The following is a 14,129-nucleotide window of genomic DNA, read 5'->3' as shown; positions in this document are numbered from 1 at the left end:
TTGAGAACTTCTCTCTGGTATTTCTATGCAAACCTCAAAAAAAAAAAACCCAAATATTTAAAGGAAAAAAACAACCAAAACTGTTAGTCCCAAGGACTAAACAATAATGCTGAGATTGATTTCATTTACACTTTCTCATCTAAAAACAATAACCCGTCAGACATACTACTTTTATTGTAAATGAAGACAAGAAGGCACCTCAAAATGGAGATCCATCTTAACAAAGATAAATAAAACTGGCAATTTATCATTTGAGAATTATTTGAATTATTTGTCATTCTATTTGTCACTGAAGTGTCAAAACACAGTTGTCCAAAATACTGATTAAGGCTGGAAATAAAAGCCAAAATATGGTACTATTCTGTAAGTAGAACATTGCAAAACTGTATTATAAAGTTAAATGTAACTAGAAGATACATAATTACATCTGAAAGAGACAAAAAGTAAAATAGATTACAAATCCCACTCTAAGTTTCTTGTTGAATTCATGACACGGAAGGTACATCACCCTGAAAGAATGGTAGGAAGAATGAATTTTGTCCTCCATTCAGCAATGACAATGTGAGAACACAATAATGCATGTCGCAAAAGTTCTGTTACCAATTTAAACTTGTTCTGAAGTTTGAATACACTCCAAGAGTTTGTTTACTTAAGAAAAAAAAATAATCATCAATAATGAAAACAATCAAAAACCCTAAGTAGAATTTCAGTGAAATACTATTTGCAAAGACATAGACCAAAAAAAAAAAAAAAAAAGGTCATTCCTTCATCCCCTTCCAGAAAAAAAGTGGAACAATAAATATTTCTTGAGAGCAAACTAAAATGATACTGGAAGACTACTTCTACTGCTATTACTATTGATATTCAGAGTAGAATGATAAATTAAAATGGTCAAACGTTATCTTTCAAAAGAAGAAAATTACCTACAAGAAGATTCAGAAGTGGGAATCAGCACAAAGTTTAAATGCGTTTACATCTCTATGGAAATTACTGTAGTGTAATGATGAAAATCAAGCTGGATTAAATGGCCTCTTGCCCACACTTAGGTGTAAGTACCTAAATAGGTATTCATATTTAGATATAAAAACCTACATATTCACTTCCAGTGACAAACGTGAAAGCAGCAGAATACAGTCAGGTATTTTAAGAGTCATTTTAAGAATTCCATGTAAGCAGGAACTCAAGTGTATATCCATTGTACATTGGTTCCTGTATGACTCTGCCACCACGGTAGGACACATATGCTGATCTTTTAGGTTCTGGAGAGTTGAAATAAATGTTTCTTTCAGTTTGTCTCACAGAACCAATAGAAGAAGTAGTTCCATCATCCCTTCTACGATAATTTTGTTGGTAATTTGGTTTAACTTTTGAGTATGAAGTGGGAGTTCCTAAAATTGGAAAAACAAATGTATAAAGTAATGTTGTGATATCACTCAAAGAAGACAAAATTTAAAAGAATGTTCTGTACAGACAGTCCACTCAAAATAGAGATTGTCCATATGCGACACATAGAACGGAACAAGGTAGTGCTAAATCATCTAATAGTTTAGTTTTTAGAAATGAGTAAGCCAACTGTTTTATAAAAATACCTTTGCCTGTTCCTGCATTAGGTGAGTTTCTTTGCTCCTCAGAAATACAGTTATTCTTCTTTACCCCCTTGAAGTGGTATTTCCTCACACATTCAGCGCTGTCTGTTGCTGAAGGATTTAATTGCACAGATTTACCTTTCAAAAAGCACACATTTTCTTATCAAGAAATGCTATGATGAATTGAAAAACTCATCTTCCACTTCATACACAGGTCTCCTTAGGTAAGGAACACTATCTTCCTCTTTAAATATTTTGAAAGAATCATCTCACAAAATGAAAAAAAAGTTGCTACATTTCCATTAGCACAGCTCAAGGTCTCAAAATCTTGAGGACAAACTCAAAATTTAACAATAACAGTCCAACAGTACTTTGAACAAGTTTGAAACAAACAATTACTTTGATTCTGTCTCTGAACGTTTCCCATTAGGAATCAGAAAAACTTCAATAATACTGTAAGAAATAGAATCTCACTGAAAAGCAAAGAATCACAGAACTGTATGCCCCCTGCCAAAGCAGCTCCCTAGCCCAGGTTGCACAGGTAGGCGTCCAGGCGGGTCTGCAACGTCTCCAGAGAAGGAGACTCCACCACCTCTCTGTGCAGCTGTGCCACTGCTCCGGCACTGCACTGGGAAGAAGTTCCCACACACATTTGTGCTGAACTTCCTGCGCTTCAGTTTGTGGCCATTTTCCCTTGTTCTATCACCACGCACCGCACAGAGTCCAGCCTCGTCCTTTTGCCTCCCACTCCTTAGGTATTTATGGACATGGATTAAATTCCCTCTGCATCTCCTTTTCTCAAGGCTGAACAGACCCTGGTCTCTCAGCCTTTCCTCATAAGAGAGGTGTTCCATGCCCATTAATATCTTTGTAGCCCTCCACTGAAGTCTTTCAAGGAGATCCCTGTCTATTTTGTACCGAAGAGCCCAGAACTGGACACAGGAGTCCAGGTGAGGCCTCACCAGGGCAGAGTAGAGGGGGAGGATCAGATCCCTTGACCTGCTGGCCATGCTCTTTTTAATGCAGCCCAGGATCCTATTGGCCTTCTTGGCCACCAGCGCACACTGCTGCCTCAGGGCCAGCCTGTCATCATCAGGAAACCCCAAGTTCATAGGTTCATAGCTTTATAGGTTTTGCATTGAGAACTTCTCTCTGGTATTTCTATGCAAACCTCAAAAAAAAAAAAACCCAAATATTTGGAAAAGACCTACAAGATCATCTAGTCCAACCATCCTCCTAACACCATCCCTACCCACTGAACTGCTAAATCAAATCCCTTAGCACCTCATCTCAACGGTTCTTGAACAGTGCTAGGGATGGTGCCTCAACCACCTCCCTAGGCAGGCCATTCCAGTGCCTGACCACTCTTTCAGAGAAAAAATGTTTCCTCAAATCTAATGTAAATCTTCCCCGGCACAACTTGTGGCCATTCCCTCTCGTCCTGTCATTATTTATCAGGGAGAAGAAGTCCCTATTCACAGAGTAGCTCTCCAGCAGGTCATCCCCAAACCTTAAATAAGTACATTTTTCGTTTGAATGCTTTGATGCAGTTGGTGTCTTTTCAAAATATACTGGCTCACTTTGTTTCTCATTAAAATATTTGTTCCTCCGTGGTGCAAAATAATCACGTCCTAGAGAAAATGAAGAAAAGATGAAGGAAATCCTCAATTTTAAAGAACATTCTGAACAATAAAATGTGAACCATTTTATAATTACATTCTGAATGAAATTAATAAAAAAGAAAAAAATATAATAAAACCAAATAGACAATTCATTAAGCAACCCCCACCCAAAAAAAAAATAATAATAAGATAAACATTTAAAAGCTTTAAATACGCAGGGGAATGATTTAATTACAGAATTCCTTCTCGGCAGGCAGGGGGAGGTGATTGTCCCCATGTGTGCAGCTCTTGTGAGGACCCATCTGCAGTACTGCATCCAGGCCTGGGGACCCCAGTACATGACAAACACAGAGCTCTTGGAATGAGACTAGAGGAGGGCCACTAAGATCACAGGAAGGCTGGAACACCTCTCCTATGAAGATGAGATGAGGGAATTGGGCTTGTTTAGCTTGTAGATGTATCAGGAAGCCAAAATTAATTACCTTTATTTTCATAGGATTTATCATCCTCTCTGTTAACACATTTCAATGGTACTTTCATTCCTGAAGTCTCTCTCTCTCTTTTCATATTACTGTCACCTGGAAAGGCAACAGAAGGAACACGTTAGCTCCCTGCATATAGCCACAATGAATGAAAATGTCATTCTCTTCCTTCCACATCTATGAATTAGTAATTAGCTCCAAGCAATTTCCTTGACCTGCTTGCTTTATATTCTTCTTTCTCTATTATTTTGTTTTGAAATATATTCATACGTGTAAACCAGTGAAGCATACTGCATAAGCTCTCTTGACCAGATTTAAGAATAACTGTGTTTGTTATAAAATGAGACTGCCAACTGAATGTCAGTCAGTTTAATTAATCAGGTCGAACAAATCATTTGAGCTGAAGATACACAAGTGTCTTTGGTAGACAAACCTTCAGTAATGATGGTGAAAAGCATCAATTCCTGTTCAGAAATCTGTTTCCCATAAAAAGAAGTAACTCCTAAATTTGCAAAGAATAAGTCACCCATAACATTAGATAATCTCACAGAATGAAAATACTTGGAGCTGTAGAGACCAACTAGATGATCTTTGAGGTCCTTTTCAACCCAAGCCACTCTATGGTTCTGTGATAATATGAAAGAGACCTGTATGCTGTTTCATACCCATCTGAAGCTAGAAGATGCACAGCACTTTGCTGACAGCTAGACCAAGCATCCCTAGCATGGTCATGAATTATTTTGCATTGACAAACAAAGGGGAGAAAAAGGAATAATACTGAAATTCTTATTATTCTTACCAGTATTTTATATTTCTTAAGGAAAAAATGCAAATACTGATAAGCAAACAAACACAGGTTGGTCTGAAAGTAATGCCTCCTGTAGGCATTCCTCCACTAATTTTTTTTAACTTCACAAGCCATTACTCTGACCAAAATAAGCAGGAAAAAGTCCAATGTAATGACCATAAAGATTTTTTATATTTACTAAAATCTTCAAACATGCTGAATAATAAGTGATATTTTCAATCCCTGCAATTGATGGTGTAGTATGAAAAGGAGTGTACAAAATGTGTAACAAAAAAACCTAGGTATTTCAGATATTAATTTATATTTAAAGGGTGGAGTTTGTACCAGGCATATTGACTTCATTACAACACAGTGTTCAGCAATGAGAAGCCAATATTAATTACCTTTATTTTCATAGGATTTATCATCCGCTCTGTTAATACATTTCAATGGTACTTTCATTCCTGAAGTCTCTCTCTCCCTTTTCATATTATTTTCACCTGGAAAGGCAACAGAAGGAACACGTTAGCTCCCTGCATATAGCCACAATGAATGAATATGTCATTCTCTTCCTTCCACATCTATAAATTAGTAATTAGCTCAAACCAATTTCCTTTATAGTTTCATATGTTCATAGGTACATTAGGTTGGAAAGGACCTACAAGATCATCTAGTCCAACCATCCTCCTAACACCATCCCTACACACTGAACTGCTAAATCATATCCCTTAGCACCTTATCTAAACTCTTCTTGAACAGCGCTAGGGATGGTGCCTGAACCACCTCCCTAGGCAGGCCATTCCAGTGCCTGACCACTCATTCAGAGAAAAAATGTTTCCTCAAATCTAATCTAAATCTTCCTTGGCACAAATTGTGGCCATTCCCTCTCGTCCTGTCATTATTTATCAGATAGAAGTCCCTATTCACAGAGCACCTCTCCAGCAGGTCATCCCCAAACCTTAAATAAGTACATTTTTCGTTTGAATATTTGGATGTAGTTGGTGCTTTTTCAAAATATACTGGCTCACTTTGTTTCCCATTAAAATATTTGTTCCTCTGTGGTGCAAAATAACCACCTCCTAGAGAATATGAAGAAAAGATGAAGGAAATCCTCAATTTTAAAGAACATTCTGAACAATAAAATGTGAACCATTTTATAATTACATTCTGAGTGAAATTAACAAAAAAGAAAAAAATATAATAAAACCAATTAGACAATTCATTAAGCAACTTCCACCCAAAAAATAAATAAGATAAACATTTAAAAGCTTTAAATACACAGGGGTATGATTTAATTACAGAATTCCTTCTCGGAAGGCAGGGGGAGGTGATTGTCCCCATGTGTGCAGCTCTTGTGAGGACCCATCTGCAGTACTGCATCCAGGCCTGGGGACCTCAGTACATGACAAACACAGAGCTCTTGGAATGAGACTAGAGGAGGGCCACTAAGATCACAGGAAGGCTGGAACAGCTCTACTATGAAGATGAGATGAGGGAAGTGGGCTCGTTTTGCTTGTAGATGTATCAGGAAGCCAATATGAATTACCTTTATTTTCACAGGATTTGTCATCTGTTCTGCTAAATTGCTTCACTGATACTTCCATTCCTGAAGTCTCTCTCTCCCTTTTCATATTATTTTCACCTGGAAAGGCAACAGAAGGAACACGTTAGCTCCCTGCATATAGCCACAATGAATGAAAATGTCATCCTCTTCCCTCCACATCTATGAATTAGTAATTAGCTCCAAGCAATTTCCTTGACCTGCTTGCTTTATATTCTTCTTTCTCTGTTATTAGTCATTTCAACTGTGCATTGTGAAACTTAAGCACTCATGTATAACATCTGAATTTTCTAAGGAAGTGCCATGACACTCACATTAAAGAAGACATGGTATATACTGACTACAAAAATAAAAATACCTACCTGTCCCTGAATCTTGCTCAACGGTGTCCATTGCTAATTTCTCACTTCCCAAACCTGGAGGTGGAGGAGCAATTTCTCCTGACTGGAGAACCTGAGGGTACTGAACCCTATAATATTCTCCTAAACATACAGCAAAAAGTGAAAAAAAAAACCTCAAACACCTTTACTATACTGGCAATGGTGCTGTTCATAAAAGGGTCACCCATGTCATACTCACCAGATTTATAGCACACTTCCTTCATTGCTCTTTCTTCTTCAATGTCTGCAGCAGTCTTTTCCGGTGTAACAGAAATAGCTGTAGGAAACATTTTATAAAGATTACTAGATGTCTTGTCATGACATACCAAGACCATTAATGTTTCTTAACTATCAAATAACACGATGAATTTCATTTTTGCCATGACTATTTGTTAACATTAGGTTTTTTCCCAGTGCAATGGAATTTCAGCTACAGCAGCTCTTAAAGTAACTGCTGATTTAGAGCGATTTAAAAAAATATTTTCAGTATTCATCTGTAAAATATTATATATATTCTCAAAAGGAAATCTCAGTGAACATGTCATCCATGTTTTCTTGTCACAAAGCCTCTACCCAATGATGTTAACCTGCTATGTCTGCTGTCACAGGTGATGAAGTGAGTGCTCCTTATCTGTCACAGTTAAGACTAGTAAGACTAACCTCGAAGTGAGACACGTTCAATTGCTTAATTACAGGTGTGTTGTTTTTTGGTTTCTAAAATATGTGTTTTGAAATATATCCATACGTGTAAACCAGTGAAGCATACTGCATAAGCTCTCTTGACCAGATTTAAGAATAACTGTGTTTGTTATAAAATGAGACTGCCAACTGAATGTCGGTCAGTTTAATTAATCAGACTGAACAAATCGTTTGAGCTGAAGATACACAAGTGTCTTTGGTAGACAAACCTTCAGTAATGATGGTGAAAAGCATCAATTCCTGTTCAGAAATCCGTTTCCCATACAAAGAAGTAACTCCTAAATTTGCAAAGAATAAGTCACCCATAACATTAGATAATCTCACAGAATGAAAATACTTGGAGCTGTAGAGACCAACTAGATGATCTTTGAGGTCCTTTTCAACCCAAGCCACTCTATGGTTCTGTGATAATATGAAAGAGACCTGTATGCTGTTTCATACCCATCTGAAGCTAGAAGATGCACAGCACTTTGCTGACAGCTAGACCAAGCATCCCTAGCATGGTCATGAATTATTTTGCATTGACAAACAAAGGGGAGAAAAAGGAATAATACTGAAATTCTTATTATTCTTACCAGTATTTTATATTTCTGAAGGAAAAAAAAGCAAATGCTGTTAAGCAAACAAACATAGATTGGTCTGAAAGTAATGCCTCCTGTAGGCATTCCTCCACTAATTTTTTTTAACTTCACAAGCCATTTCTCTGACCAAAATAAGCAGGAAAAAGTCCAATGTAATGACCATAAAGGTTTTTTATATTTACTAAAATCGTCAAACATGCTGAATAATAAGTGACATTTTCAATCCCTACAATTGATGGTGTAGTATGAAAAGGAGTGTACAAAATGTGTAACAAAAAAACCTAGGTATTTCAGATATTAATTTATATTTAAAGGGTGGAGTTTGTACCAGGCATATTGACTTTAGGCAGTTTTCTTTACAACACAGTGTTCAGCATTGAGAAGCCAATATGAATTACCTTTATTTTCACAGGATTTGTCATCTGTTCTGCTAAATTGCTTCACTGATACTTCCATTCCTGAAGTCTCTCTCTCTCTTTTCATATTACTGTCACCTGGAAAGGCAACAGAAGGAACACGTTAGCTCCCTGCATATAGCCACAATGAATGAAAATGTCATTCTCTTCCCTCCACATCTATGAATTAGTAATTAGCTCCAAGCAATTTCCTTGACCTGCTTGCTTTATATTCTTCTTTCTCTGTTATTAGTCATTTCAACTGTGCATTGTGAAACTTAAGCACTCATGTATAACATCTGAATTTTCTAAGGAAGTGCCATGACACTCACATTAAAGAAGACATGGTATATACTGACTACAAAAATAAAAATACCTACCTGTCCCTGAATCTTGCTCAACAGTGTCCATTGCTAATTTCTCACTTCCCAAACCTGGAGATGGAGGAGCAATTTCTCCTGACTGGAGAACCTGAGGGTTCTGAATCCTATAATATTCTCCTAAACAAACAGCAAAAAGTGAAAAAAAAAACCTCAAACACCTTTACTATACTGGCAATGGTGCTGTTCATAAAAGGGTCACCCATGTCATACTCACCAGATTTATAGCACACTTCCTTTATTGCTCTTTCTTCTTCAATGTCTTCAGCAGTCTTTTCCCGTGTAACAGAAATAGCTGTAGGAAACATTTTATAAAGATTACTAGATGTCTTGTCATGCCATACCAAGACCATTAATGTTTCTTAACTATCAAATAACACGATGAATTTCATTTTTGCCATGACTATTTGTTAACATTAGGTTTTTTCCCAGTGCAATGGAATTTCAGCTACAGCAGCTCTTAAAGTAACTGCTGATTTAGAGCGATGTAAAAAAATATTTTCAGTATTCATCTGTAAATTATTATATATATTCTCAAAAGGAAATCTCAGTGAACATGTCATCCATGTTTTCTTGTCACAAAGCCTCTTCCCAATGTTGTTAACTTGCAGTGCCTGCAACTCTTAAGTTACACTCTTTTGTGAGTGCTCCTTATCTGTTCCAGTTAAGATTTGTAAGACTAATCTCTAAGTGAGACACGTTCCATTGCTTAACTACAGGTGTGCTGGTTGTTGATTTTTGTTTTCTTTTTCACATTTTTTTTTTCATATATATATGTGTTAGTAAACCAGTGAAGCATATTGCATGCATTTTCTTTAGCAAGTCCTCAGTCAACACATAGTATTAAATATTAATTGTTAAGATGATTAAGATTGGTGAGAACAGGAAGATAATAAAAATGTCATTCTACATGAGAAAATGCCAAATGCTTGTTATGTGATAGTATTTGACAGTCATCTGAATATTTTAAACTCTATTTGATGAAAAATGGAATATGGGAATTACGCCAGCATCAAAATACAAAACTAGATGCTTTGCAGGAGTTAGAAACTATGGTTTACTCATGCGTCTGCTGTCTAACAGCTTTGCTGGGAAACAGTTTCAAAAACTTGACAACAGCTCTTTCCTAAAAATGTTAACAGTCATGGGAATACATCAGTTGTGAACCACATTGCATCAGGTGAAAAACCTTTATTCTAGTTCCTTCTAAGAGGAAATGGAAAACTTATTTACTATTACTATTGTCTTCGTCCTCCTCTTCATCCTCGTCTTCATCGTCTTCATTGCTGAGGTCTACAATCACTGGAGGGTGAATTGGTATTAAAATATTCCCCTGAATTTTGTAGAGTTCTTGACTATTGGCTGAAATCAGAATCCCTTCTTGGCCTTGCTGTTGAACTACAGTATCTGCAGAAAAGAACCAGAGACCGATTTTTTTTCAAGAGGGAACTGCAATCTGAAGTTCAGGTTCAGACCAACAGGTAAACTTTCAAAGTAATTATCATACATAAACTGTCTGCAAATAGATGAACTGAGCCTTATTTCAAGTATCTTCTAGAGAGGCAGGCAAATGAACACACTCCAAACACATGAAGAAATAGAATGCATGTGTAGTAGCCCCTCTGATGGGAAAGACAACACACTGCTGACTATAGCCTGCAGAAAAGAGAAGCTTCTATACTGTTCAAAAAAATCGTACAATACATAATATATTATATACAATTATATGATAATATATATAGGCTGTATATCTCTTCCTGCTAGTAGACAGACAAACTAAGTAACTTTCTTTCTTCCAATCTCTTTGTAGGTAGTTTACAACACAGGGAAATAAGGGATTAATAACATCTTGGCTGAAGTGCATTGCTTCCAGGACTCTGCTTGTGGAAATAGAGTAAGCATGCTGAGTAGCAGGCAGGCCTGGGTTGCTCCACAGGGCATCAGTTTGGAAGAATTTAGCACTGTTAAGCACTAAGCCAAATCAAACTTCAACACGAGTTTTAAGCCTGGAAATAAATAAATAATTACAGCATGTGCAATGTTATGGTGAGCACCCAGACTGTGGAGTTACAGGCATGCCAGTAAAATGAAACAGTTTGGGGCCGTTTCCTAGTTCTGAGTTTCGGGCATTACTCCTAGAAAGAATGTCTGTTGGGCATCTTCTCGAGTTCACACCATAACCAAAAGTGTAATTGAGTTTACAGCAGCTCTGTCTGGCAGAGGCTGAGCATTAGAGTATGAGTGTGGGGCACCACCTGAAGGGTGGGCCCTGTGGTACCGAGCTGTGTTGGGGCAGCGCTTGGAAGGCCACGTGGGATCAGTTCAGGAAGGATGGCATCTCACCAGAGTGACACCACGCTGGGCAAAGAGTGACCACAAGGGAACAGCAGAGATGAATCGTTAAGGACTGACTGCAGTCACCCCATTCCCCTCAATGCATTCCCCCCATTCCCTCCCTAGGGGAGGAGGTAGGAGTGGATTAGGGGAAGGTGGTTTTAGTTTGCTTTTAGTTTCTCACTTCTCCAGTCTGTTAGTAGCTGGCAATAAACTACATTAATCATTTCCTTGGAGAAAATGGACAATTTCAGATACTTTTTAGAAAACGGGAATAAAAAAAGTCCCTGAGTGATGCTTTCGAGTGAGGCCAGAAAAGACCCTATCAGTTCAGAAGCTAAGAGATTAATGATTTCCTATGAAACAAAATCTTCAGACTAAATCTGACTCGTATGTTCTAAGCCGGGACAAAATATTTACATAGATAAATGCCTTCCTACTCCAATAATATAGCACAGATGAAAAGCTAATATAAAGTTTGTGCTCCGTGGATCTCAGAAATCTAAAGTGGCATCTACTAATTCATCTTATATATAACTAGCAACTATGAAGACTTGCAACACTGCACGTACATGTATAAATTAACATAGCAACCCACCCACTGATCAGTACAACTCCTTGGTTCACTCTGAACTTGATGTGATAGCTGGTCACTCCTGATTCATTTGCAGCGGTGCACTTTTTTGATGTTAACGTGCACTATGCAAGCAGTGGAAGTTTAAGGATATGTTTCAGTGTTTAGTTACTTAGTGGACAAATGGTTGAGAAAACACTTCTACTTACTGACAGTAGGCGGCAGAAACAGTCTGTTTATACGACGAGGTTTGCTATGCTGGAAGCTGCAATTGATCCTCACACAGCCTAACGGCTTTGTTTCCCAGAAACACAAGGTGTTGCTGTACTTTTGCTGGGAGACAAAACATTTTCAGACATGGTTACAGTGTACTGTGATGAACGGAGGACTAACACTTTGCAGGACCACACAGTGCTCTGTCAGAATGTTTAAAGGTAACTACACCTACGTAAGGGAGATACATTCTCCACTGCAGACATTTTACAGATGTTGGGAAGAAAAAAATCTTTCTTTTTTACACAGTATTCATTTAATTTATGTGTGCCTGGGTTTCCTCTTCTACAGAATAAGTTTACCAGACCCATCTCAAACAAAATTTGCTGAAGATGCCTAAAAAACCCCCTGAAATCATACAAATTTAGGAACTTGTACAGACTTGTCAGACGTGGATTACAAAAGAAATTTGTTTCATTTCTCTTTCAAAACCACGTTGGCAGGAGGAAGTCACTTTTGATGTTAGAATTAAAATTGTGCTTGAAGAAACCCACTCCTTTCTACCTTTATGTGAACGCTTCCCTTGTCTCCATCACGTTCACAAGATATCAGAGCTCAGAAGTTTCTCGCAGTGACAGACTCTTCACTTGAAACACTAATGCACAGAATGATTCTGAGGTTGACAGACTAAATCCCCATACACAGCGTACAAGTGGCTGCTTTAAACTGTGAATGTCCTCCAATAAAACTCCTTGTCATTAATGTGAGAGACCATGCAGCAGCCAAGTATAAAAATGTGATGAAAAATATTTACAAATCACCAAAATTATGCAGGATTTGATGTTCAGAAACTACTACCATTACACTGCTTAGGCCACCTGCCAGCTGTTTTTTCACATGACACACAGAAGCTTAATGGGGAAAAACAAGTTGGTCATCCAATTATTGCTGCTTCACTTCTACATACAGTCCCAGTGCTGGGATAATACTGATCGAGATTTTTCCAGATTACATCTGTCCACAAAAGTGCACAACCAGCACATTTCCAGTGAAAGCCCCTTTCTTCACTCAAAATTCTCTCCCTTATTTTTCTTTAAGGAAAACAAAGTCACACTTGAAAAACGTCTGAATTCTCCCTGAAGTAAGTGGGAATGTTCCCATTGGTTCTGGAGAGACGAGTCTTACTCAGCTGGCATTAGGAGTCGAAGCCTGTCTCTGAAGCACCAATGCCTAAACCACCGATGCTCAAACAGATGCAATAACCAAGAACCAATCCACCCCTGGATTTTTACCAACTACAACAGAAACATTTCTTGGAAGTTCTGAATGGCTTCCTTTTCTGGAACAGGTCTTGAAGAAACTCAGGTAGTCAGTGTAAGCAGAACTTGTAAACACGGTCTATTAATTCAGATTTACTATAACTTTGACAGAATAAGAGAGATGAATTATGAGGGATTTTTAATGTCTGTGCTCCCTGAGTATCTGAGCCTTAGCCCCAGGAGAAATTAGGACAATTAGCTCCTCTCACTTCAGAAAATTAAATCATTGATTTATGTATGCCATGATAGACGCATACCAACTTCTAACGTTCGATAATAAATCTCCCTCTAACTATGCACGTATCATCAAGGATGCTGACCACTCTAGAATCTATAGCATTTACCTGTGCATGTGGAGGAGAATAACTGTGGTCATTCCCATCTTGATCCATTGTCACTTATTTTGTACTTATTCTACTCCTTTTATTCCAGCAGAGCACACATTAAAAGAAACCAGTGTACAAGCAAATCTTAAATTTGTCCCAAAACCAGTAGTTTTCTTTACAAGAAGGTGTTTTCAGAACTTCAGGTCTGCATCTGTTTTGGAACAAATCTCCAACTGATGGCCTAGCTAAAGCTCAGTACAGCTGAGCTGAGGAGGTGGCCTGCCTGCTAAGGGCCAAAGTTGGTTTCTGGGGTAAACAGAATGTTACCTGGCAGTTATAGGTCCACTGCTCCTGCAGACATTGTGACATCATCAGATGACATCATCTAACCTTCCACGCTTGAACATAGTCCCTATTTCTCACTGTAGAAGTTAGGGTCTTCTAACCAAACCTCTGATACAAAACGGATGCCTGCATTTTTAAGCAAAGTTCTTGTACTCATTGTGTTTCATTGTGTTTCATTGTTTCAGTAAGCATTGGTAATTGCCAGGCAATACAAATCGATGTTATCAGGGATCAACTTAATGATCCAGTATGGTTAACGGGAAAACTTTGGGGCGCCAGGTTATGGGAATCTGGAAAAGACCGGGGAGGATACTTCCTCATAAAAAAGGAACCAGTCTCACATGACCCAGTACCTATAGGACCCAATCCAGTTGCTAACGTTGAAAGTCAGACAAGCACAACAAAGCGTCCTAATAATATAACCCCAGGAGTAAAAGAGACCCAGAGTGAAAACGAATCCACTAATTGGCCAGATGATCAGTCCACTCAAGAATATAACGCACTATGGAAAATAATGCAGGCCACATTTAAAGTCCTAAATGAGA

The 14,129-nt window shown here is 38.0% G+C and overlaps 1 protein-coding gene across 1 annotated transcript; it reads right to left on the bottom strand.

Annotated features, from left to right (window-relative positions):
- Positions 1–1,155: 1,155 nt before the first annotated feature.
- On the bottom strand, positions 1,156–13,305 carry LOC136051456 (uncharacterized protein C12orf50 homolog). Its single transcript, XM_065740895.1, has 9 exons — positions 13,258–13,305; positions 11,591–11,714; positions 9,707–9,880; positions 8,691–8,768; positions 6,365–6,520; positions 6,024–6,119; positions 5,449–5,556; positions 1,590–1,697; positions 1,156–1,388 (listed from the first exon to the last, which is right to left on the bottom strand). The coding sequence occupies exons 1-9, from the start codon at positions 13,303–13,305 to the stop codon at positions 1,156–1,158; spliced, it is 1,125 nt and encodes a 374-aa protein (XP_065596967.1).
- Between the last annotated feature and the right edge of the window lie 824 nt (positions 13,306–14,129).

This window comes from Cyrtonyx montezumae, unplaced genomic scaffold (assembly GCF_038088225.1).
Source record: "Cyrtonyx montezumae isolate F1298 unplaced genomic scaffold, pur_monq_1.0 scaffold_3, whole genome shotgun sequence".
Taxonomy (NCBI): Eukaryota; Metazoa; Chordata; class Aves; order Galliformes; family Odontophoridae; genus Cyrtonyx; species Cyrtonyx montezumae.
The sequence above is the reverse complement of the archived record's forward strand: the minus strand, read 5'-3'. Positions and strand labels throughout refer to the sequence as shown.